The following is a 24,095-nucleotide window of genomic DNA, read 5'->3' on the forward strand; positions in this document are numbered from 1 at the left end:
AATGCCGCGTGCATACCGCCGATCAGCGCCTCTGCCCCCGTCCAACACGTGGACTAAGCTTGCGGAGAAATCTAGGGCATGAAGATCCCTCCCCAGTGCCCGTTATCTGGGAAATCTGCCACCCCACTGCCGATTTGTCATAGGAGCCTGACAGCTGTTGACGCAACCACGCCGGCGCGCTGTCTGGCAGCCTCCGCCCACGTCCGGCACCACAGCCGCCTCGAGCCTCGAGCATCTACACGGCTGGTGTCGAAGCATGTGGCGGCGCGGACGGCAACTTGGTTTTCCAACCTGGCAATAGGCTTTCCGTCGCCACTGTATGTATGCAGCCTTGCGCAACGACAAATCCGCTGTTCATGCAGCCCTATGGCTTGCCAGTGTAAGGAGACTCGGACCGGGATCTTGCACATCATGCCGCTAGATAGCTTCTCTCAGTTTCCGCTGCAGCCACGCCCGCAGACAAAGCCTGGGCACATCATATGCGGAAAGCTCACCCTTTAACGTGCCGATCCGATACGCGACTTCTTGGAATCATCCCAAGTTCGCTTACGGTCCGTAATCACGCTTGTAGAAGGGTCCACGATATTGCTACAGCATGGATCGCTGCTGCTGGCTGAGAGATCGAGCAAGCCATTAATGACGCAACACACAATAGTGCCCGACCTAGCTGCGGCGCTGAGTTCAGCTACCGGGAATGCCTTGTGCAGAATGCCCTCGCATGCTGCGGAACCGGTCCCGCTTCATGGCGGATGCGCTGTTCCCATTAGCAAATCAGCCCAACGACAGTCTGTCATCCGCCACGTGCCTGCTGCGCACAGTGGCCTGTTATGTGGCCGTCCACATCATACTTCCAACGAAAAGACGTCAGGTTCTCATTAAAATCGGGATCAAGATCAGGGCACCGTTTTCCGGTGATGTATCCGCTCCAGGGGCAGGCAGCCTCTCGGATATCCAAGATCACCAAGGGTATGATGTTTACTGCAATTCGCGCAAAATCAACGGTGCCTGGCGAAACACGAAGATCAATTAGACGATGCCGCTTCTAGAAGCCACGAGCGCGGATCTACAGGGGTGGTCAGGTTAAAGGTGCCGTGGCAGTCCCTTCGGTCGTTCGTGCTCATGAGCCCCTTGGACAGCCTGGTGGGAAGTTCCCGGTTGCAGCGTCAAAACTGTGTTAGCGGGGGCAAAGAGGGGCAACACTCTGAAATAAGATCGGGGTTCCATCTATCTCAGGCTTTGAGAGGACCTGGGCCTTGAGAGGGCACAAACATACCTTAACAACGAAGGTCGGTGCTGGATCTCAGCAGTTCTCCAAACTGGAAGGATGGAAGCCGCGCCAGATGTTCTAGAAAAAAGAGGGGCAGAACGCGGAGATCGGCGGAGGATGCCACCAGCTGCAGCTAACGCATGGGTGGGCGCTGAATCGTAAAGTTTCGCGTGGAAGCGGGACATGAAACCATCTTGACATAGTGGCTTGGGCCGTCAGACGATTCAGCCCAGGTGCGTGGCTCGGAACCAGTACTGTCCCAAGAATGGTCGCTGGATGGCGATCAATCGGCCACGAAAAGTGGACGGAGGAAAAAGGGGCACAACCTTGCCAGAGTCATTTGATGAAGGGCCAGAACCCATGCCGGTCACCACGGAAATGAAGGTCCCCAACCCTTTCCGCATTGGGAGACAGAGGTCCTTATGAGCGTTCAGATAAGTTATGCAGCCGAAATGCTGTGGCTCTGCCGCCTTCGAGAGAACATACGAGACGTTCTAGCGTGGGGTTGTGCGTCCGTAGGGCGACATCCCGCAGCAGTGATAACGTATCATGGAGGGGCTGATTTGCATCTGATATGAAATTTGCGAAACGCGAAAAAGCGGGCTCGCTGGCCACCCTGGTGCGGCAGGTGGTCGCGCAGAGCCAATGCGACACGAGCGAAGGCCTCTCCAAGACGCGTCCAAGGTGTTGCTCTTGTGGTGGAAACAGTCGTCACACCGAAAATAAGGAGGTTGGGCGGGCATGTCCGTGCAGGGCAGTCTGCATCCAGCCCACTCTCCCGATGCCGCGGGGCACAGCATGGCATGGATGACAGCGCCTCATCTGTGCCTGGCGAGGGGCAGCGACGCGTCTCTGGATCAGGGCGGGACGTCCCCAACGCGCTGAATGACGCTGTTTCGCGGGCATGCTGACGCGCGAGGCTGGCGGACGCCAATGGGGCGCGGCGCCCCGCCATGCCGCTGCAGGACGCAGCTTGTTGGTCGTGGAGGCGATCTCTTTGCGACAGGCCAATTTCCAGATGAAGCTGATGCGCCGGCTCGCGGGGAAAGAGGATCTGTAGGCTAGCCGACGCGCTACGCCGTAGTCGCACAAGACCGGGCCAGGAACGGGCAGGACAAGTGAGAAAGGTGCAGATCGGCTCTGGAAGCCAACGAGGGGACGAGCGGGAGGGCCGCAAATTCCACACTGGTGTTACGACTTGCCTGGCTTTGCGGGAAGCGGTGGCTTCGCAAATTGCTGTTTCACCGGCCGCCGTGCCACCCCTCGGCGCACGCGGGCGCGCCGACCTAGACGCGCCTTTTCAGCTGTGATCCAGGCAAGAGAAAAATAGAAAAAATATCGCCGCCAGCCCGCAAACTAACTATTCAGACGGTCCGGATCGCGCTGCAGCGGCTTCATGCACAGCTCACATCCGCGCACGCGAGCGGTGTGAGGTGGCTCCCGGACGGTGCATAAGGCGGCTGCGCTGTCGTCGCAGGATGGTGAATGATAATAACGGACGCGCTCCGGACGTATACCGCCTTTTCTTCTGCGATAACCTGAGGCACCAGAAAGCGCGAAACGTCCGTGGCACGTGCAGGTGGCGGCGGGGAGAAGGTCGACCTACCAGTGACGTTGGCGGCCTTGCTTCTGACGGCCGGTCTGGCACCGAGTGGAGCTCGCGGAAGGCGTCCGTGGGAGAGGCTGCCGGCAACGTCAGCGAGCACAGCGTGGGCGTGGCCCCGGTCGGCCTCGTGTTGTTGATGGATTGGACGAGGCGCGCCGGCGTTCAGCGAAGAAAAGCAAAACGTAGCAGGTCGCTAGAGGCGACTCGGCCGCGGCGCTGTGGCGCGGCGCGAGAGCGAGCGAGGGGGGCAGGAGGCGTGATGACTGTTGATCGTGCGGAACAAGGGAGTGGCCCAGGGCAGCATGGGGATGGGCAGGCATGCGGCGACTGGCGAGCGCAAGCAAACGCCCGCCCTGCCGTCTGCCAGGCGCCAGGCCGCAGCGACGGCGAGGCCCCGGGGTGGTGCGGGAGTACGTGGTCGTTCCTGTTGCTGTCGCCGCCGCATCGTTTAGCGAGCGGGGGCGCGACGACGCGATGCGACTCCCGGCGGGGGTCACGGGGCCCTCGAGCCCCTCGACGCCAGCAACAGCACGCATCACGGCCGCGCCGCGCCCGCTGCTGGTGTTGAAACGGCTGATCCGGCAGCGTGCGAGCGAGCGCATGGCTCACAGCGCGCTGGACGACGCATCGCACCGTTGTCCGGCAGCGCTAGCCAAGGGCCGCGGTATGTGTGGGGCGGCCGTGCATGGCGCCGTAAATTACGGACAGTGAGGCTGCGAGTGGCTGGTGTATTTCCCAGGAGCGCACATGCCCCCTCCTCCCAGAAGCCGGGACCCGCCAACGCCGCCAAAACCTCCTCACGCTCGTCTCTTCTACGCTCAACCCCTCCTTCCCACCCACCTACCCGCCCATCGCGGACCGTCATTGCGTCGTGCCCCTCGCGACTCAGCAAACCCTCCACAGAGCCGGCGACGCCACCGTCCGGCAGCACCCCACAGACGAGAGACGGCCAGCTCGTCTCTGTCGCACCCACCTTGCCGTTCCATGATCCTGCACATACGGAATGCTCATCGTCGACAATACCTTCACGCTTTAAACCCCTCGCGCCAGTCGCCGAGCCGACGCTCGATCACCCCCGCCGCCATCCGTAGCTGAAGACACGACGCGCTGTCTCGATGCCAGCCGCCGCCATGACCATGCTCGCCTCCGGCTCGCCTTCAACAGGCGGCCGCAAGCCCGCTGCCGCGCCCGAGAAGAAGTACAAGTGCCAGTTCTGCAATCGCGCATTCAGCAGGAGCGAGCACCGCAGTCGCCATGAGAGATCGCGTAAGTATTTCGCGCCCGCACACAACAGCCGAGCGGCCAGGTCGATCGCCCCCGCTGACACCTCATCACTGCAGACACCAAAGAACGCCCCTTCAAATGCCTCAAGTGCCGAAGCACCTTCGTCCGTCGCGACCTATTACTGCGACACGACCGCACCGTCCACGCGAAGGACGGTGGCGTGCCACTCCACAGCGAGGTCAAGCGCCGCGCCGCCCCCAAGGCCAGCGACATCCCTGTCGCCGGGCCTTCGAAGCCCTCGATCGGACTCGACACTGCGACTCTCGAACAGATAGAAGCGAGCAGCGATGGAATGGTGGACATTGAGACAGCCGCCATGCTGGTCACCGACTTCCACCACAAGGCGATGGCCAGCCAGGAGCCCGATTCCGCGATCGATGCACCAGAAACGGTCATATCGCCTCACGGTCCCGCGCTCCTCGAGCCTTCGGTCGGCTACCCGTCCGGCCCTGTATCGCTCCCTCAGATGCCCATGTGGGACTCAATGCTGCCTCATCCGGTTGAGGGGGGCAAATCGCACTCTGTCACTTCGAGCATGTCCGGCTCGCAGGATTCGCATATGACCTTCAACAGTGTCGGCGCGCAAGGACACCCGAACCAGTTGGCGCCCATCATGGAGCGTCAACCTTCGTCTGGCGATGGGCTGGCCCCCTCCTTCCCGTCCCTTCAGAGCTCTCTCCAGGGATCCGGGCTCGCCACTCCCGGTGCCTTGTCACCCTACCCGTTGATGGGTCCTGTGTCCCCGGTTGACTACCGCCGCTCGCCTGGTCCCAGCCAGGCACTGACAATGGCGAAGGCTCCTCAACTCGAATCGGAAGAGGCTTGCAGCAGAATTCTCGAGAACATCAAGCATTGCGACAGCGAAGGCATCTTGCTCGATACTTTCCAATTGCCGAGCGTGGCCCTCCTGAACCGGTACCTGTCGACGTACTTCAACCTGTTCCACCACCACTTGCCGTTCTTGCATCCTGCGTCGTACGATCCGACCGAAATATCCGCGCCGTTACTTTTGGCCGTCCTTTCGATCGGTGCCCTGTACACGTTTGACCAGGACCAGGCATACATGTTGCACATTGGTGCGAAGGTGCTCGTCAATCAGTTTTTGCAGAACAAGGAGAACTTCAGCTCTCGGAAGTGTCCCCTATGGCTCATGCAATCGACCCTTCTCAACATGATCTTTGCCTCGTGGAGTGGTGACCCCAAGGGTCTGGAGTGGGCTTGTTCGATCAAGAGTCTCCTTGCCAACATGGTTGCCGGTAACCGTTACGAGCTGAAGCTCCGTACTGAGGCTCGCAACGGTGCCCACCCGACGCATGAGGAGTGGATTGAGGACGAGCAGTGCCGACGTACTTACTACGCCGTCTACATCTTCTTCGGTCTCCTCACCATGACGTACAACCATACGCCTGCCATCAGCTTCAACGAGTTCGACACCCTGGAATTGCCCTCGTCCGAAACCTTATGGAACGTGGATCCTTCCGATGACGAGTCTTGGCGCGACAACTTGGCCGCCTCGAACATCATCACGTTCCGTCAGGCGCACGACAACCTCTTCCAAGGAGAAACAGCTCGCTACAGCGCATTTGCGACTCGCGTCATGATCAATGCGCTCTTCTTGGAAGTCTGGTACCACAAGCGCAGCCCCGAGGCTCTTCAAGACGTGGTCACCGAGTACAAGCTTCGTCTTGCTCTCGAGACCTGGGAGAAGTCCCTCGAGATCTGTGAGCCTGAGACTGTGGTTGTCAAGCTGAGTGCGCCGCACAAGGGCCACCCACTCATTTTCAATGCTATGGCGATGTACCGCAACACACGCGCCCGTCTGCTGGTCGATCTCAAGTCCGTCCAGGAAGCGCTCCGCTACCACGATTCGTATGAGGTTGCAGCTTCCATGACCAACGCCCGCGATAAGGTGAAGCGCTCGCAAGAGATGATCAAGGTCATCCAGGAATGCTTCGACTGTATCGAGGTCGCGGCCGTGCAAGGCATTCGCTGGGTTGCTCGGACGTCGGCAACCAACTGGAGCATTGAGCATCCGCTTTGCGGCATGGACCTGATGGTCATTCTCACGCTTTGGCTCTATCGCCTGGAACATGACGAAGAGCCGGCCACTGAGGAAGAACTTGCCATGTACAACAAGCTCAGGAATCTGTTCGACGACGATTCCGTGGATGTTTACGGCTCCAAGTTGAGCTCGACTGTTGCTCGCCTCTGGGGCAGCATGATTGACGAAGTTGTCGTCTGGGGGTAAGCTGGAACCCTCTTGACCCCTTTCCGCATGGATGCTAACTCTCTCGCAGCATTACCAAACTTATGGGCGAAGCGTTCAAGCTCCACTCCCAAGCTCTCGTTGGCTACGAGGACGCCATGTCCTCCCGCTCGGGTTCTCCTACTCCCTCGATACCCACTCAGCCTGTCCAGGTTCTTGAGATGCAAACGGCGTATTAGGGGGTTGCTTTTCTCTAATGATTTTCATGACATTATTTCCCGTATCCTCAGTCTGGCTTTTGCGCGTTTTCCATTCTACCCCTAGATTGGCCTCACACTTTTCTCACGTCTCCTCTCTGCTTTCGGGTAATGGGCATGGTTGAGAGCTTGTTTGTTTCCCGCTGTTAATGGTTCCATGGCTTTTTCCTTTTTCCTTGACGTTGCATTCTGGTTCTGCATCTTGTGGAGCGCTTTACACTGTTATTCCCTCTCCAAGATACCGTGGTTAATTTGTTTCAAAACTGGGGGACTCCGGCGAACACTGGTTGGGTTGGGCTGGCTTGGCTTAGGTGTGGGCTTGTCTGTACACCTTCGAGCTCAGGCTCCTCGTTTCCTATCTCTCTTTCCTCTCTTCCTTTCTGATACCTCCCGTCACGTTTCATGGCAGGCAGCACATTTTGCTGGCTGGCCCCACGTATGTGTTGTGCTCCTCCCCCCGGTTTTGTTGGATTACGCATGTCTACGGCACCGCTCTATAATACCACCCTCATCGTTTTTGTTTTCCGGTGTCATTCTTTCGTTTGCCAATATACCATGTTCAATGCTCTACTGTTTTGCTGTTGATTGTTTCGTTTGGGTGTCTTTTGCTGCTCGCAGTCTGTTGCATCGCTCTGGGAACGGGCGCCTGCGATGGGATGGGGACAGATGGTAGATGCTTGCCAACTTCTTTCCTGTATCATTATGTCGTTAAAATTGCTTTTGCTCTCGCCCAAACAGAATCCGTACATGATGACCTGTGACACGGTAGTGATGCTCGGACCCGCTCGTCAAGGAAAGGAGATTGGGGGAAGAATGGCCGTGTTGCTCATGGTGGTACAAGAGTATTGGATCGGCCGGAGGTGGGCATGGGTGGGAAAGCATACTCACGCCATTGTTTCCGGGCAGCAGCAACCCATGTTGTTGACGTCAAAGTACCGCGTCGGATGCAGCAGACAGGGCTTTGCGTAGCCGTGGTTCCCCTAGCCGTAGGCGCCGGTTCCTGCAGGCGGGTCTGGTACGGTACAACGGCGGGGATGCCGCGTCCCTGGTTTGGCGGGCGCTGACAGACGCGCCGCGGGACCCGCCACAGGTGCCTCACCATACATGCTGCGGAAAGACAGGCTTGGCGCGACACAGGGACGGATGAGGGGCAGGCCGCAGCAGCGGTCGGTGTGAATCGGCCATAATTAGACACGAGGCGGAAGCCGGGGCGAGACCGAGCTGGGCAAGGCGCTGGCTGGGAGCAAGCGGACAGCGCCAAGCATGTTTGGCCCCTGCCTCGCGCAGTTCAGGCGATGCGGGCGCTCCACAGCAAACTCCCACCACCGAGCCTCACCACCACCGCCCTCGCCGATCGCTCCGCGGCTCGCCTGCCCCTCCAGCCACTGCAGCATCTCTACGCCTCCATTCGTTCGCTACCCTCGCTGCGCTCGCCGTCGCGACCCCTCCCCCCTCACCGCTGGCTCCGCGCTACCGCCCCAGCCTCCCAACCTCACTCTCCGCCGCCAGCCTGCGCGTTGGGCCCGCCGAAATATTCCTACAACCGCCACTTACCACTCGGCCCGCGCTATACCATCGCCGCCATGGGTTTCGGCGACTTCGACTCGATATGCGAGAAGGCGCCAATCCCGCTCTGTTCGCTGGTTGGGCGCTCGAGTCTGACGTCCACCGGCACCGGCATCCAAGCGACGTGCTATGCGCGATCTATTGAGCTGGCCAATACCATGATCTTCGAGACTGCCGCGGACTTCATGCACATTCTGGCCCTCATCATGACCGTCATCATGATCGTCCATGTGCGCTCAAAGTTTACCGCTGTCGGTACGTACTGCAAGACTGGGGCAATTCCCGCCGGGAACCAGTGCTGACGAGCCCCGCGCAGGCCGCAAGGAGATCACAACCTTCTTCTACATTTTCATGATGCTGACCATTTTTTCCTTGCTGCTCGATGCGGGCGTCGTGCCTCCGGGCAGCGGCCCATTCCCGTACTTTGCCGCCGCCCAGAACGGCCTGTCGTCTGCCCTGTGCACCTGCCTGCTGATCAATGGCTTCGTCGGCTTCCAGCTGTACGAGGATGGCACGACTCTTTCGGTGTGGCTGCTGCGCTTGTGCTCCGTCGGCATGTTCATCATCTCCGGCGCCGTGTCACTCCTGACGTTCAAGGGCTGGGGCGGCTTGGGCCCCGAAAACACCATCGGCCTGTTCGTCGTGGTCTACATCTTCAACGCCATCTTTCTCTTCATCTACGTCGTACTTCAGCTTATGCTGGTTGTCAACACACTTCAGGACCGATGGCCTCTGGGCCATATCATCTTCGGTGTGTTCTTCTTCGTCATTGGCCAGGTCATCTTGTATGTCCTTAACGACACCATTTGCGAGGGCGCCGCACACTATCTGGACGGATTGTTCTTCTCTACCATCTGTAATCTTCTTGGCGTCATGATGGTCTACAAGGTACGTTTCTCAGGAGCGTTGTGCGTGCCACCGCAGATTCTAATGCTCCCTACAGTACTGGGATTCCATTACCAAGGAAGATCTCGAGTTCAGCGTCGGTGTCAAGGCTCACACTTGGGAGGTCAAGGAGCTGCTGCCCGAGGAGGACCGCAAGACCAGCTACTTCGACTCGGAGTATGCCAGCGGGTACCCGCCCTCCAACCGCTACTCGCACGCCGGCTACTAGTCGCGAAGTACGGCCCTTGGGGGTTTTCTTTCAGTGGTAGTCGTAGCCTACCCCTTCCTCATGAGATTCTGACGCGGTGCATGATTTGGCGTTACTGGTAGCCGCGAGATACCTTTGGTTTTCTACGAACATATATGTTTCTTTCCTTCCGTTCGGATGCCAGGGAGGACAGCAACATTTTCCCCCTTCTTTTTAGGAAAATCTCTGGCATGGGCGATTTTCCGTAGGGTTTCCTGGACCGGACATGGGGAAATCTTCACGCCCCCTGCCTATCTATTTTCAGCGAGGAGCTGTTTTCGACACTTATTTAATTAATGTTTGTAGTCGCGTTCTAGCGTAACAACAGCACTAGTAATGTAGACAAACCCGCACGTATGCAGTGCACGTCAAGAAAGAGATCGGACCCGCCCAGCTGCTGCTAGTGCCTGAACTTGATGCATTATTAAGTGCCGTGAGCGGAGATCCTGACACGTGTGGGAATCCAACGCTCTGACGTCGTTCGCTGACTTCGAAGCTGCCGCCGGGATTCCTTGGTCTGGACGAGATTAAAATAGGTTGAGAAGGTCACGGCGGTGGATGGTAGAGGGGGACCAGCAAGCAAAGGAAAGGAAAGTGGTCGAAAAGGGGTAGGGGGACTCCGAAACCATCTTCGCGGGTTCCAAGGATAGCCATCCCGGTTATCGCGCCCATTGGTGGCGGGGAGGGGCTATTCCACCAAGTCAGAGACCACACACAAATGACAAGTTGCCCGAGAGTCACCGGCGGGGGTACATATTGATTTGTCCTGCCTTTCTACGAACTTTGCCTGCATAAGAAGTTTGATTAAAGAAGGTGAGAAGGAAATACAAAAGAGCACAATTACAGACTTCAAGAAGAAGTGTCTGACACGAAGCGGCACAAGAATAAACGGAAAAAGAACGAATTTAAGTAAGCCCCATCCCATCGTCCCGGCCGACCAAGAATCGACGTCTCGAAAAGAAGAAGAGACGTGATCCGCCCCTCCTCGGCGTCGCTCGCTCGCTCAGAACAGACCCAGCGCGAACTACGACACCAAGAAACTATCATCAGCACCACATATTCCTCAAGGCCCCCAACCAGCCAGCAAGAAGGGAGGGAGGAGAAGGAGAAGGAGGGAAGAAACACTTACGGGCAACAGCGCATGACAGCCAATCTGATTCGCGAGGGGCACGATGGCGGCGAAATCCTCGATGCGCCAGCCCCTCGGCGCGTAGCAAGCCAGATACACCATAGCTCCCGCGACGGCCGCGCAAAACGCATACATGTACTTGAAGTCGCGCACGATGCGGTCGAGGCCGGCTCTAAATCCGCTACCGGGCGCCAGCTCCTTCGCCGTCGTGGTCCACTCCACGCGCACGCCGAGGAAATGGCAGGCGATGGCGGTGGCGAGGTGGAGCGAGACGCCGCCGAAAAACAACAGAAACATGGGCGTCCACTTGGCCGTCTCGAGCAGGGCGGCGGCGAAGGTGGCGTGGCCGAGGCGGTGGCGCAGCATGGCGTGGCCGAGGGGCGACAGCGCGTTGAAGACGGCGGCCATGCCGACGAAGATCTGCCACGAGGTGAGGTAGAACTGGTCGACGGCGGCGCCGGCCCAGCCGACGAGCAGGTAGTTGGCGAGCGCGAGCGGGACGGCCGACGCGATGGCGTAGTAGGTGCCGATGTACGCGAGGATGGTGACCTTGGACGTGGCTTTGATGGGCGAGCGCAGGAAGCGGCGGAAGAGCGGCGTGAAGGGCCCGCGGGTGGGCCAGCGGCGCAGCGGGTGGAAGACGAGCTCGTTGCAGCCGTACGCGTACTTGGTCCACCTCGAGAGCTCGTCGTGGATCGTGAGCGAGACGCCTTCTTTGAAGCCACCCGAGTGGTAGGTCGCGAGGCGGACGACGAAGTCGGACATCTGCAGGCGGAGCGAGACGTCGAAGTCTTCGGAGACGTGGGCGTCGGACCAGAACTTGGTCGTCTGGTCCTCTTCGTCGAACCAGGAGATGCTTTGAATGGCTTTCCAGCGGATGAAGGTGTTGTGGCCGACAAAGGGGGCGCAGTCGCCGTTGCCGACGGCGAATTGGATGCTCGTGTAGATGAGGTTCGTGAAGTACGTGATTCCGTTTTCGAAGACGTTGTGGACGACCTGGAGGATCCCGGAGGCGTGCTGCAGCAGGGCAACTTCAGGAGACTCGTGCATCTCTAGTGCTCCATAGATCAGGCAGTCTTCTGGCACGCGAGTATCAGAGTCGATGATAAGAATGAGCTCTCCGAGACGCACATTCCCACCAGCCCATGTTCGGCCTTGGTCCTTTTCCACGACAGCGTCACGAGCCTTCTCATACAAGCTCGCCTCCTCTTCAATCGAAAGGTCTTCCTGGGTACATCCACGCTCGGCACATACAAGATCCACAATCTTTTGAAGCTCGTCTTCAACCCGCAACGAGAAATCCAGACAGTAATTCATGTTGGAGGCTTTCTTGAACTGACCCTTGCGAACAAAGTGGATCTCCCCTTTTGTTGCATCGGGGTTCTCATTTTGCTTCGGACGGGCGCACCAGCCGATATCATTGAGCTCATAATAGGCCTTGCGAGCCTCTTGCAGGTCTTCCTTGACAAGACGCATGCCGTCATCATTGACATAGATCGATGCCGTACCGCCGTGTTCTTCGTAATGCTTGACTGCTTTGAGCAATGTCTCGACTGTCGGGATGATGACACTGCAGCAGATTAGCGGCAAATTTCCTGTGAGGAGGTGCATTGCGTACCCCTTCAAACCTTCCTTGTAGACCGGCATCTGGATCGTCACGTGCGGCAATTCATAGTCTGGATGTCGTCCAAGTTTGGGTGCTTTGGCTGTACCATCGTATTAGTAAAGCCTCGGCATCTTGTAGGCGCCCAATACCGGAATAGAACATGCTATTGCTCTGGACACCGGACAACGGGCCGAAAAGCTGGAAGAGCGATCCAGTGATGACGATCATGAAGAACTGGAGTAAGCGAGCGTAAGTCATCTGTGCATGCTGACAGCCGAGCCCCCCGGTCTGCTGCAGGAACACGCGTGTTTCTTACCAGTGAGAAGCTCGCAAAGAGCGGGACCATTGCGAGCTTGATTGAACGTCAGCTGTTGTCAGACTTCTGCATCCAAAGGGACGATGTGGATCTCACCAATGCAAAGCGCACGTAGTTTCCGTCATATCGAACTTCGGTCAAAAGCTTCAGAGGTCAGCTACTATGGAAGAAGTACGAGCGAAGGAAGTGCACTTACTTTTGCAACGCAGGCCATCTCGACGACGACAACGAGGATCATTGCAAGGCCCACGATGACTGCATGAGTGAGGAGAAAAGGTCTTTTGGGAACCTCCAAACCATCTCGCTCAGGATCAAAGAGCTTCTCCCCCTGATCCTCCCGTTCGATAGCAGAGTCTATGACTTTTCTCTTCTCATCAATGGCAAAGTCTACGATTGGAGCCGTAGGAAAATATGGCGGCTGAGGCTCTTCTGCGTAGATGGAGCTTCCCCTTCTTCCAATGGTCTCGCGGTGGGTAACAGCCATCAGAGGTGTAGGCATCTGAGCTCCCAGAACCTACGATCTGTTCAGTATTGATCAGGGGTAGTTCGAGTGGTGGCCTTACTATGTCAAACAACCGGGTTTCGATGTCTGAGCCATGGGTGAGGATGCCGGACACGGTTCTGCCCCAGAGGAGGAGGAAGTGCTCTTTGCGGCAGAGGCACATGTAGGAGTCTCTTTTGATCGTTGCCCTTCCTGAAACGATGTCTTCCACGGAATCTATGATGGGTAAAACCGCTCTTCTGTGTGGATCGAGGGGGACTTCAGTCTGAAGAGGCGGCATCTGCTGGAGAAGTTGGCCAACGATTTCAGACGACATGGTGAATGCCACCATAGCTCCAAGCACTTCGGCTGCCCGGACAACTTGCAGGTTGACAAGGACGGGTTCAGCGGAGTAGGAGCCATCAGGACGCTGAAGAAGGACTCCGAGGCTTTCGGCGCTGCAGTCAATGATGCCGAACTCATCCTCAGCCGGCTCGAGCCACTTGTGCTGGTCACATTTCTTGTGCAGATACTTTACAGCCTGGATTCCTGGTAAGTGACGGATCGCAAGGAGTGAAGGGGCAAACCAAACCGCTGCGTGTGGGTCCTGGTCCTCTGAACGGCCCAAGGCGATGCTTGAGGCTGTCGTGTTTCGCCTCTCATCCAAAATGTAGGGAGGACCGCTGGAGGATTTTACGGCCGGAGAGGGGTTGCGGTTTGTTAAGTCGAAAGCGATATCATTTGGGCTCAGCAAAGCCATTGAAAGCGAGCGTGGTAACGAACGTGGTAAAGAAGGTGGAGAAAGACGAAAAGGACGGTTTGAGAGAAGGGAGTAGGATTAGGCAAAAGACAACGGATACTCGGCGTGGACCAGATGGCATGAATTGGGTGTATAAGTAGCATGTAATCAAGAAATGACAACATTGACGCGGAGAAAGGGGCTTCCAAGCCATATTGCTTTGCAAGTAGCTAAGACAGACTAGATCTGAGGCTGGAGATAACTGTGGCTTGGAGGTGGATTCGAAGATGATGAAGATGAAGGTGGCTTCCCCGTTCCCGAGACATGACAGATAAGGCAGGCGCGTGCAGAGGTCGAGGCGATGGAATTGGTCGCTCAGCTACAGGGGAGCCACTCAAGCCAGGCCAGCCAGGGCGCGAGACAGCTGACGAGATGACTGACTGAATGCGCCAGTAGCCAGGGTGATGGAAGTGAATGAATCGGATGATGACGATGACGAGACGGGCGCCGGGTTGGACTCTTGCGTGCCAACGCTCGGGCCACCGTTGCCCCTCTGGCCGCCGTGGCTGCCCCGCCTGCTCCGATCTCCTCCTCACTTCTCTTCTCGTCCATCGTCCGGTGCGCCTTGTACGCCTTTTACGCCTAGAGCTCCAACCAGGGCCTCGTACCTGAAGGATCCATGCGATGCATGCAGGGCCCAGGGAAATCTCACCACTCGGGCGTCGACGGCTCTCTGCCGATCCCTGACGACGCAAATTTACCTTTTCCACGGCAGCTTGTCCAGTCAGATGCGTGCACGCTCTCGCTCGCTGCGCCGTGTGGCTTGCCTGCAGCCAACCGGAACAGCAAACGTGAGCGGGCAACCGTGGCACGGCGATCAATCTTGCAACAGTCTCGGGGCTTTGCAGAGAGGCTAACCTGCACACTTAAGCAACAAAAGCAGCAAGCCCCGTGGCGCGACAACTCTAATCTCACCCATCCGCTCCCGAGAAACCTATATCTCCCTTATTGGGGCACTAAACACCAGATCAATCATGCACTTCCGTATGATGGAGAGTGCGCACCATGCCCAGCCACCAGCACCCCATACCTCCTTCCTCCGTCTTGTATCTGAGCCGCCCATCAAAGCCATTTCCGCAGCTTCCATCTCACCGAAATGTTGACTTTCTCAACACTTGGCCTGCTGCTGGTCCAGCTGACACAGGGGTTCTCTCTTCGGCAACATGTGCAAAGGATTGTGTGCGCTGTGGCTCTCGGCAGTGCATAAGGGCCGGCTCTGCTCTGCGCAACAATGCCCTAAGTTTTCAAGGTAGCATTGTGACCTCCTACTACACTCCCAATCTTCGCTCTCTGGCCTCAGCCTCCAAAAATGCTCAACAAACCGCACTTCGATCGTTCTCAAAGTTCAAAGGCAGCAAGCGGTGGCAACGTAGAAGTGCTGTTTGAACAGCGACAACCCTCCCCGTTATCGCCGACCTTCCAGAGATCCGCCGCCGATAATCCGTTTGCAACCCCGACAGCCCTCAGCCGTGGCACGAGCATCGTTAGCTCTCCGCGGACGCCATTATCCGGACGGCAATCCTTGCATCCTCGTACACAGCCAGCCCACCTTCTCCCTGCACTTTTCCCTAACTGTTCGTAGTTGCTTCCCCCCAGGGAACCCGCCGGCGCAAATTCAAGAGTTCGCGACTGAGACCCGGAGAGTGAGCTTGCCTTGACAACCGTTCTTGTTGCCTTGTTGCTAAGTGTGCCCAGGTATGACGTGAAGCCATGGATGCAGGACAAGATCCCGAGAAGGGAGTGGGAAAGGATTATCTTCTGGGCTGGTATCTTACTCGGATTTGTCATTGGTGGAGCAATCTGCTTCCTATCGTGGATCAACGTGATGCACGGAGAGGTTCGTACAACTCAAGTCAAGTGCAACCAGGCTGCTCGGAGACGCTGATCGTGGCACCATTTAGTTCTGCCTCATGTACGAGGACGAATTCAGTGCCGGTATTGACGACAGCACGTGGAACTACGAGATCCAACGTGGTGGCTTCGGCACCGGCTCCTTCGAATGGACGACCGACGACCCGAAGAACGTCTTCACCGACGGAGAAGGTCTACACATCGTGCCGACCCTGACCACGGAAAGCACAAACATCACACTCGACGAGATGTACGACAAGCACGTCGTGAACCTCACCACAGACGGCACATGCACGCACCCGCGCCTCGACATCGACGCCTGCTCCATCCGCAGCAACAAGACGGCCGGCGCCATCATCAACCCCGTCCGCAGCGCCCGCCTCAACACGCGCGGCAAGAAGACGATCAAGTACGGCAAGGTCGAAGTCGTCGCCAAGATGCCCAAGGGGGCGTGGCTGTGGCCGGCCATCTGGATGATGCCCGACGCCGACGTGTACGGCGCGTGGCCGCGCAGCGGCGAGATCGACATCGCCGAGAGCAGGGGCAACTACGGCGACGACTATCCCGACGGGCGCGACAGCGTCGTCAGCGCGCTGCACTGGGGCCCGCTGCCCGAGGCCGACGGCTTCTACAAGACCAGCGGCAAGCACAACGTCCGCCGCACCGACTACACCGAGCGGTTCCACACGTACGGCCTCGAGTGGACGGAGGACTATCTGTTTACGTACCTGGACAGCCGGCTCTTGGTAAGTAAGCTCCTTTCACTTTTCTTCACTGCCGCCTTCCTCCCCTCCCCCTTGCTGCAGCCCGTGGCACTTCGAAGTAGCACAACTCGTCAACTAACCACACACACACACAAACAGCAAGTCTTCTTCATCAAGTTCAACCACGGCTACAAGTCCATGTGGGACCGCGGCAACTTCGGCGAGACCAAGATCAACAAGTCGGCCCTCTTCGACCCGTGGTCGGCGACGGGCCGGCCCAACACGCCCTTCGACCAGCCCTTCTACCTCGTCCTCAACGTCGCCGTCGGCGGCACCAACGGCTTCTTCGAGGACGGCGTCGCCAACAAGCCCTGGGTCGACGCGAGCATCCACGCCCCCAAGGAGTTCTTCGACGCGCGCGAGCTGTGGCGCCACACGTGGCCGGATGGTAACGAGAGGGGGATGACGGTGAGGAAGGTGAAGATGTGGAGGCAGGGGGAGTGTTGATGTGCTTGCTGACTCGCTTGCGTCGACCTGCCTGGTGGTTGTGGTGGTGGGGGGGAGTTGTTGCGGACTTCGGCGGTTGCCATCTCGGCGTTCGATATACTCTGTTGTCTCTTTCCCCCCTCTCCATTAGAGGGCCTCACCGGAAGCTGTCGAGATCGTTCCTACTGCAGCCTCACCCCTCATAATGAGCTCGATATAATCAAGCCTTCCTGCAGCTGAAGCAAATCAATGAAGTACACCCCCGCACGTGGCTAAACCCGGTGCTTTGCCGTATCGGTCTCCATGATGCGATCAGGAGACACCGTTACCCTCTGTCGACATCCCATCCAATGCTGTACCCTCACGCTACTGCGACACCCATGTGCGCATGTGACCCTCAGCCTCACAGCAAGCAAGCAAGCCACGGCCCCCAATCCAACCACCCCCCATGCTGCATCATTTCCCTCAAGGGCAAGAAGAGCGTCCGAATGAAGAAGAACCTATCGCGAAAAAGAAAAATTGGAAAGGGGAGGGAAAAGACTGCAGGATCTCGGCCCGGCGCGCCCTTCCCGCGGCGGCCGTTGTTGCTATTTCCGACCTTATCTTGACAGGCGCGACAATCCTCCGCAAGCCACAGTCGCTTATCCTCTTCGGCCCCCTCCCCCAAAAAAAAGCAAACAGGGTCTGCTAGGTACCCTTCGTCGTTAGTCTCTCCGTGGCGATTGCACGTGCCTCGTGCCTTTCTTTTCGCTGTGTGTACACGTCAAAGCAACCAATGGGGGTGTCGTTCGCGGGGGAGCGTAATCCGTTTGTTACACTGTGATCGCGCATCATGCTGCCCAGAACGAACATTGCAAAGAAAAACAGCGAGCATGAATTTGGGGGGAGTGAAAAAAAAAAAAAAGGGCTCGTGTTCTTTCCAGCCTTGGGACAGAAACTAACGAATGCTACGTCGAAAGATGGAAAGAAAAAATGATCTGCCGGATCGAAAAACATAAAACCGACGGACAGCCTTTTTAGCGAACGAGCTTACCATTTTTGGTGGCAGTCCTTGGGGTTTTCTTGCGAGCGAGGCCAGCGCCCGGCGTGCGCACCCCGGCGGCCGGCCGGCGCCGCCGCACTACTTCCCTAGGTATGCCGAACGCCGTTTTTTTTTTTTTTTTTTTCTCGCTAAGTGCCGCAATCCCGTTGTCTGGACCGGGTCTGTTATTCCGCTAAAAACAGACGATGACGACGGCGAAGGGTGTCAGGAGAGACGGCGAGGTGGGGGAGGAGAATCATGACGATGTTGCAGTGAGAATCCCCCACTTAGCTGGGGTGGGATCAATGCAGGGGCAGTTGGCGATTTTGTGGGGCGTGGAGAGAAGGGATTGGGGGGAAGTGGTCGTTGCCCTCCTGCACGCGCTTGCATGCATGCGCAGCTGCGTTTTTGATTGAATGCTGACGGGCGCTGGATAAACGTGCAGCGAACACGAGGCAGAGAAATTGCTTGTCATAACGTTTCACGCCCCCCCGGTGCCAGGCAGACGCGGGAGCGTTGTTCGGGAGTGCTGGTGGGGTGATAGCGACGTGCCGATAAGGCATTGTAAGGAAGGTCGGTATCGACAGCTTTGGCTCATAATGTTTTCCGCGCTTAGGTGGAGGCGACTGCGGCTGCGGCTGCCTTTTGCAGACCGTTTTTGGCGGACGACGTCCTAGGCAGACACGGTGGATCCGCAGCGTTGAAGTTGAGTCTCAGCTGAATGATGCTTGAATGGGAGAAAGAGCGATTCGATAGAGTGTGCTGCGGTGTCTGCAGGATTGGAGGGGTGTCTGTTCCTGACGATGGCGCTGCCTGGACCGCCCTTGGCCGCGGTTGTGGGCAGAGTGGAGGAGCGGGCTGCTGTACGGGCGAGCAGAAGGATGAGCGCCCGGTGGGGAATGATGAAGGGGATATACGAGCAGTGGGCGCCATCTCCCATCTTCCGCGGCTGTTCAATGGGCGTTTCCGCCGAGCGAGGTGGCGACGGTTTGTTGTATATTGGGCTGGCAACCGGCAAAGCGAAGCGATATGAAGAAACGGACGCCCGATTGTGGCGCGAAGGATCTGGTTGCCAGGGCTTTGCGGAAGGCAGCTGGATCCTCGCAGCGGTCTGTACCCAAATTAAGCAGCAAGCAAAGCGGAAATTCGATAGTCGTGGTGACCCTGCCGACGGCTGTCTGTACGAGCTGGGAAGGTGGCCTGCTGCAGCCCGCGAACAAGAACGGCCGCTTCATGCAGCGCCGCCTTGGCCCTCCAATCACCCACCTGCAGATACCCCGCCGCGTGCGCATTGGAGATGGCAGCCGCAGCCACCGCAATGCACTCGAGCACAACCCTGCAGTGCCATGTCCAGCGGCGAGGACGGGCACGAGCACGGCGGCGCGGATGCCTCGATTGGGCCTGAATCGCGGCCGAAGAGCGCAACGAATGGCCGGGCTGCAGGCCAGCGTGAGACAGTGAAGCGTGAAGAGGACGGGTGTAGCATCGAGAGTGAAGAGCGGTGCAGAGCCGCGGCGGGCGAGTCGAGTCAGGAGGGATGGTGCCTGTACGCTATCTACCCGGCGATGTGCAGGAAGGCGGGACCGAGGCGAGCGGCGCTCTTTCTCGCTCCAACCTCTAATCATCCTCGCCCGTATCCCACCGCCCTCCAGATCCATCGTGCCGTCTGGCCGCAGCTCCCGCCTGCCGTCACGCCTGCAGCCCGTTGTCGGCTACCACGTCAAGCCGCCGCCATGCCACCCCGGGGCCCTCGTGTTGCGCCTCGGAGCCAGCCCGATAGCCCTACAGCCCACTTGCAGCCCCCAGCTCCCTCAAATGTCGGCTGACTCGATAGTCCTCCGCAACGGCAAGCCCTTGGCCGGGGGAGCATGTCGTTACTACGTCCCAATCTGGCCCAGGGCTGCGCTGTCCGTCAGCACAAGCCCGGATGAGAGGTGGAGAGCAGTACTCTGCTTCGCTCACACAGCGTAGTCCAGTCACCTGTGCCCGTTCCTGGCCTGACACGCTCCTCTTCGGGGGCTAGGATCCATCTTGCACGCCGCAATCCGTGTTTGCCAGATCCTATCGCCCGTCGCTATCAGCGCCAGGCCCGCCGTATAAACACAGTCGCTCCCCGCGCCGCTTCGCTCTTCTGGCCAGGTCCTGCACGCGCAAAGTGGCAGCCCACTCAATCGTCTCTCGCTTCCCAGCTGCTCGGCTGGACTCCTTGGCTCCGCTCCAGGGAAGGCACGTCGCAGCAATGGCGCCATCAATGAATGCACCTGTAAATTGGGTGCGCTCGTCTCTTCAGCTGTTCTTGCTTGCATCGTCGGTATGTGTCCCACCATGTGCTAGCTGCTGGGCGGCAGTCCCCTGTCTGCAGTCTTTCCCGGCTGATGGCTAAACTCGCGGGCGCGTAAAACAGTTCTCGACGCTCTTGGCAGACGCGCGCTATATCGAAGCCGAGAAGCGACAGGAAGCTACACCTACTTCGACTGCTGTTTCTACCGCTGCTCCGGCTTGCCCGGGCTCAGACGGCGTTACTTACGAGCTTGCCAGCGGCTCCACTTTCCTCGTTGAATGCAGTATCGACCGCGTGGCCAATGACCTGAAGACCGTAGACCCTGCTGCCAATTTCGCTGCCTGCATCGCAGCCTGCGACGCTACTGCCAACTGTAAAAGTGTTTCTTACACCGGCGGAGCGAACGGCGGGCCCTGCTACTTGAAGTCTGCTGTGGGTGCCAGTTCCACCAATGCGGGAGTCTGGGGTGCTCAATTGGTTGCCAAGGGATCTGCTGCATCCTCGTCGGCGGCTGCATCTTCAACTGCAGGTCCCACTGGCGGTGCTTCCTCTAGCACGACCCGCCCTGCTTCCAGTTCTACGGCCAGAGCCCCTTCCGCTAGCGTACCCGCTGGCTGGGAGCTCAAGGGGTGCTATGTCGACAGCGTCAATGCCAGAGCCATGAACAATCTGCAGCCTGATGATGCAGATCAAACTGTCGAGAGCTGTGTCAACACATGCATTGGGCTTGGCTACTCGGTTGCCGGTATGGAGTACGGGGTGCAATGGTCCGTATCTGAGATTTTAGCCCATCTTTACGGCCTCTGTGGACTGACAATTCCGTAGTTTTTGCGACAATTACCTCCGGAATGGAGCCGCCGAGGCCGATGCTGGCGACTGCAGCATGGCCTGTCCCGGTGACTCGTCGGAGAAGTGTGGCGCCGGCGATAGACTGTCAATCTGGTCCAACGATGATCTGAAGATCTATCAGCCCCCGGCTGCGCAAAACACCAGTCTTCCGGGTAACTGGGAGTATGTTGGCTGTCTCCTCGACAGCGCAACTGCTCGGACTTTCCCGTACGAGCTCGTCCTGGAACAGAACAACACTGCCGAGAATTGTCTTAGCCAATGCTCCAAGTATGGCTATGCCCACGGTGGAATGGAATATGGCACCCAGTGCTACTGTGGAGATGCTTCGGATATCGATGCCGCCGGTGCTACGCTGCAGGATGAGGCTGATTGTAACATGGGATGCTCCGGAAACGCTACCTACATCTGTGGCGCTGGAAACCGCATCAGCTACTACAGGTGGGACGGCGACGACCCGCTCTATGTTTGGGACTACCCGGAGGGTAACGATGCGGGCGAGTACTCGCTGCTTATTGGAGGAGTGGTCATTCCGCTTGTCAGCATCCCTGCTCGCAACGGAAAAGTTGTCTTCGTCGAGAAATTCGGAACTGGCCCGGGAAACAGCACGGGCGCATACGAACTGGATCCAACCCTTGTTGACGATTTCAGCGCAGCCTGGAGGACGATGCACGTCAAGACGGATGTTTTCTGCTCCGGAGGCGTAGTCCTTCCAGACAGGGCAGGCCGTCTGCTGAACGTAGGCGGATGGTCTGCAGACTCACTGGAGGGTGTCCGCTTGTATTGGCCGGACGGTGTTCCTGGCACTGCTGGTACCAATGATTGGGAGGAGAACGTCCAGGAGCTGGCGCTACAGGTTGGTCGCTGGTACCCGTCGGCAATGGTCATGGCGAACGGTTCGGTCTTGGTCGTTGGAGGTGAAGATGGTTCCAATGGCCCACCCGTGCCGAATATGGAGGTCCTCCCCAGGCCCGCAGGTGGTCACCTCGTGGACGCCGACTTCCTCCGCCGTACAGACCCTTACAGTACTTATCCGTTCCTCGCTGTCCTGCCTAGCGGTGGTATTTTCATTTCGTACTATAACGAAGCACGTATCCTGGATGAGAACTCTCTCACCACGATCAAGGAGCTTCCCAACATCCCCGGCGCAGTCAACAACTTCCTTGGTGGCCGCACCTACCCCTTCGAGGGCACCGCCGTCTTGTTCCCTCAGTATGCTCCTTACACCGATCCTCTCAGAGTACTCATCTGCGGCGGTTCTGCCCCTGGACAGGCGCCCGGTCTTGACAACTGTGTCCACATTACTCCCGATGCACCCGAGGACGGTTGGACCATCGAGCGTATGGTGAGTAAATTGTAAAATGGTCTGCAACTCGTCTGATGCTAATTACAATACAGCCAAGCAAGCGTGTTATTTCCTGTATGACCGCCCTGCCAGACGGAACTTATCTAATCTTGAACGGCGCCTCGAGAGGCGAGGCTGGCTTTGGTCTTGCAACCGGCCCCAACCTCAACGCTGTTCTCTATGACCCTTCGAAGCCGCTGCACCAGCGCTTCAGCGTCATGGCCAATACGACTGTCGCCCGTATGTACCACAGCGAAGCCACCCTCATGGATGATGGCCGCGTAGTCGTTTCCGGCTCCGACCCGCAGGACGATCGCTACCCGCAAGAATACCGTATCGAGGTCTTCACCCCTCCCTACATCCTCTCCGGCGCCGCTCGACCAACATTCACCGTATCCTCAAACGACTGGGCCTACGGCGACACCGTCACATTCACCCTCACCAGCGCCACCACCGGCAACATCCGCGTCTCCCTGCTCGGCGCCGTCACCTCGACCCACGGCAACAGCATGGGCCAGCGCACCTTTTTCCCGGCCGTGTCGTGCAGCGGCACCACTTGCACCGTGACGGCGCCGCCGGGCAAGTACGTCTGCCCGCCCGGCTGGTTCCAGGTCTTTGTCCTCGACGGCCCCACGCCCAGCCACGCCACGTGGGTGCGCATCGGCGGCGACCCCGCCCAGCTTGGCGAGTGGCCGGCGTACGACGACTTCAACACGCCTGGCTTGGGCGCGGTGCTGCCGACGACAGATGGCGTGGCTGAGGGCAGGATTGCTTCTTCCACGAATGTGACGAGGAGGGTTTAGCGTGATGGACGTGGACGGTTTCTCGAGGAGGGTTCTAAGAGATGTGCACGTCTGATGGTAATTTTTATTTATTAGTACATATGATGGACGCCGTACCATATATATCAGCTGGTTTTTCTTCGCTGATATACCCGTGCTTGCTTGAGTGCTGATCTGTAATGATAAACGTAAGCGCATCTGAGGATCATATCTCTCTGCTTAGAGATGATCGTTCTCGGCCAGCCTCGCATGACGCGTCTGGCAATCGAAGGTGGGGGGTGTATCATGATGCCTCATAAGAAAAATTTTCATGGGATGGGTAGATGGATACAAAGTCCGGACGTACATACAATTTTTAAATGAGCACATTTACGTCTGTATCTTGTCTTTAACTGCCTAAATAAAAGTAGATGATAATGCGGCATCTACGGAAGACGGATTTGGACGGGCAATTTCTTTTTTTTTTACCCGTTGTAACATGGCTTCCGCTCGACGGTGGTTTGGTTGGTATTTCAACATAGTTAAGGTAGTAGAAGATCTTGTCCGGATGCATTTACGTCCAGAGATACGCTTCAACTACCGCCGTATCGTAGTGGACTTGGTACAGCTGCAGGGCAAAAGTCACCTTGCATTCAAAGTAATACGAAACACAGCTTCTGCACATGATATCAAGGACACTGGTGTATAAGAAATATAAGGATATGTATGATATTGTCTCTACGTGACGGCTACATCACTCAAGGTACACACACTCGCATCTACAGCAGATAGCGCGCGCCTATGAAGATCAGTATGCTCATTCAGTATGCTCATTCACTTCTTTCTCCACAACTCACTCACCCCGCCGCAACAACCAGTCAGTCAGTCAGCCAATCCCATTTTCTCAAACTTTCGACGATTCATCCGGTTTCCAATGAGAGCAGTTCAGTTGTCAGCTGTCACTCCATCATCAAGATCAGAATGCAAATCAGAATGCAAATCAGAATGCAAATCAGAACGCAATCAATCAGGATGCAGACTCATTCAAGAATTCAACCGATCCAGGTGCAGCAGCCGCTCGACTCGTGGCCGCAGTTGCTGCAGCTGTAGTACGTGTCGGACGAGTTGTCGGCGCCGCACTGGCAGCACTC

The 24,095-nt window shown here is 57.7% G+C and overlaps 5 protein-coding genes across 5 annotated transcripts; 4 read left to right on the top strand and 1 right to left on the bottom strand.

Moving 5' to 3' along the window:
- Positions 1-4,003: 4,003 nt before the first annotated feature.
- On the top strand, positions 4,004-6,602 carry SLS55_002662 (uncharacterized protein; the record flags this gene model as incomplete). The annotated part of the gene is made up of 3 exons (XM_066774143.1): positions 4,004-4,139; positions 4,214-6,401; positions 6,455-6,602. 3 exons carry the CDS (start codon positions 4,004-4,006, stop codon positions 6,600-6,602), a joined length of 2,472 nt encoding a protein of 823 aa, XP_066636710.1.
- A 1,601-nt stretch (positions 6,603-8,203) lies between these two features.
- Positions 8,204-9,300, top strand: CHS7 (Chitin synthase, class 7; the record flags this gene model as incomplete). The annotated part of the gene is made up of 3 exons (XM_066774144.1): positions 8,204-8,441; positions 8,503-9,074; positions 9,130-9,300. The coding sequence occupies 3 exons, from the start codon at positions 8,204-8,206 to the stop codon at positions 9,298-9,300; spliced, it is 981 nt and encodes a 326-aa protein (XP_066636711.1).
- A 1,021-nt stretch (positions 9,301-10,321) lies between these two features.
- SLS55_002664 (uncharacterized protein) lies at positions 10,322-13,610 on the bottom strand (the record flags this gene model as incomplete). Its single annotated transcript, XM_066774145.1, has 7 exons — positions 10,322-10,342; positions 10,448-12,017; positions 12,066-12,153; positions 12,203-12,311; positions 12,481-12,513; positions 12,566-12,883; positions 12,933-13,610. The coding sequence occupies 7 exons, from the start codon at positions 13,608-13,610 to the stop codon at positions 10,322-10,324; spliced, it is 2,817 nt and encodes a 938-aa protein (XP_066636712.1).
- Positions 13,611-15,559: 1,949 nt separating this feature from the next.
- Positions 15,560-16,711, top strand: SLS55_002665 (uncharacterized protein; the record flags this gene model as incomplete). Its single annotated transcript, XM_066774146.1, has 2 exons — positions 15,560-16,246; positions 16,364-16,711. 2 exons carry the CDS (start codon positions 15,560-15,562, stop codon positions 16,709-16,711), a joined length of 1,035 nt encoding a protein of 344 aa, XP_066636713.1.
- Positions 16,712-20,739: 4,028 nt separating this feature from the next.
- On the top strand, positions 20,740-22,986 carry SLS55_002666 (uncharacterized protein; the record flags this gene model as incomplete). The annotated part of the gene is made up of 3 exons (XM_066774147.1): positions 20,740-20,744; positions 20,818-22,183; positions 22,237-22,986. 3 exons carry the CDS (start codon positions 20,740-20,742, stop codon positions 22,984-22,986), a joined length of 2,121 nt encoding a protein of 706 aa, XP_066636714.1.
- Positions 22,987-24,095: the final 1,109 nt, after the last annotated feature.

This window comes from Diplodia seriata (assembly GCF_021436955.1).
Source record: "Diplodia seriata strain FDS-637 chromosome Unknown scaffold_2, whole genome shotgun sequence".
Lineage (NCBI taxonomy): Eukaryota > Fungi > Ascomycota > Dothideomycetes > Botryosphaeriales > Botryosphaeriaceae > Diplodia > Diplodia seriata.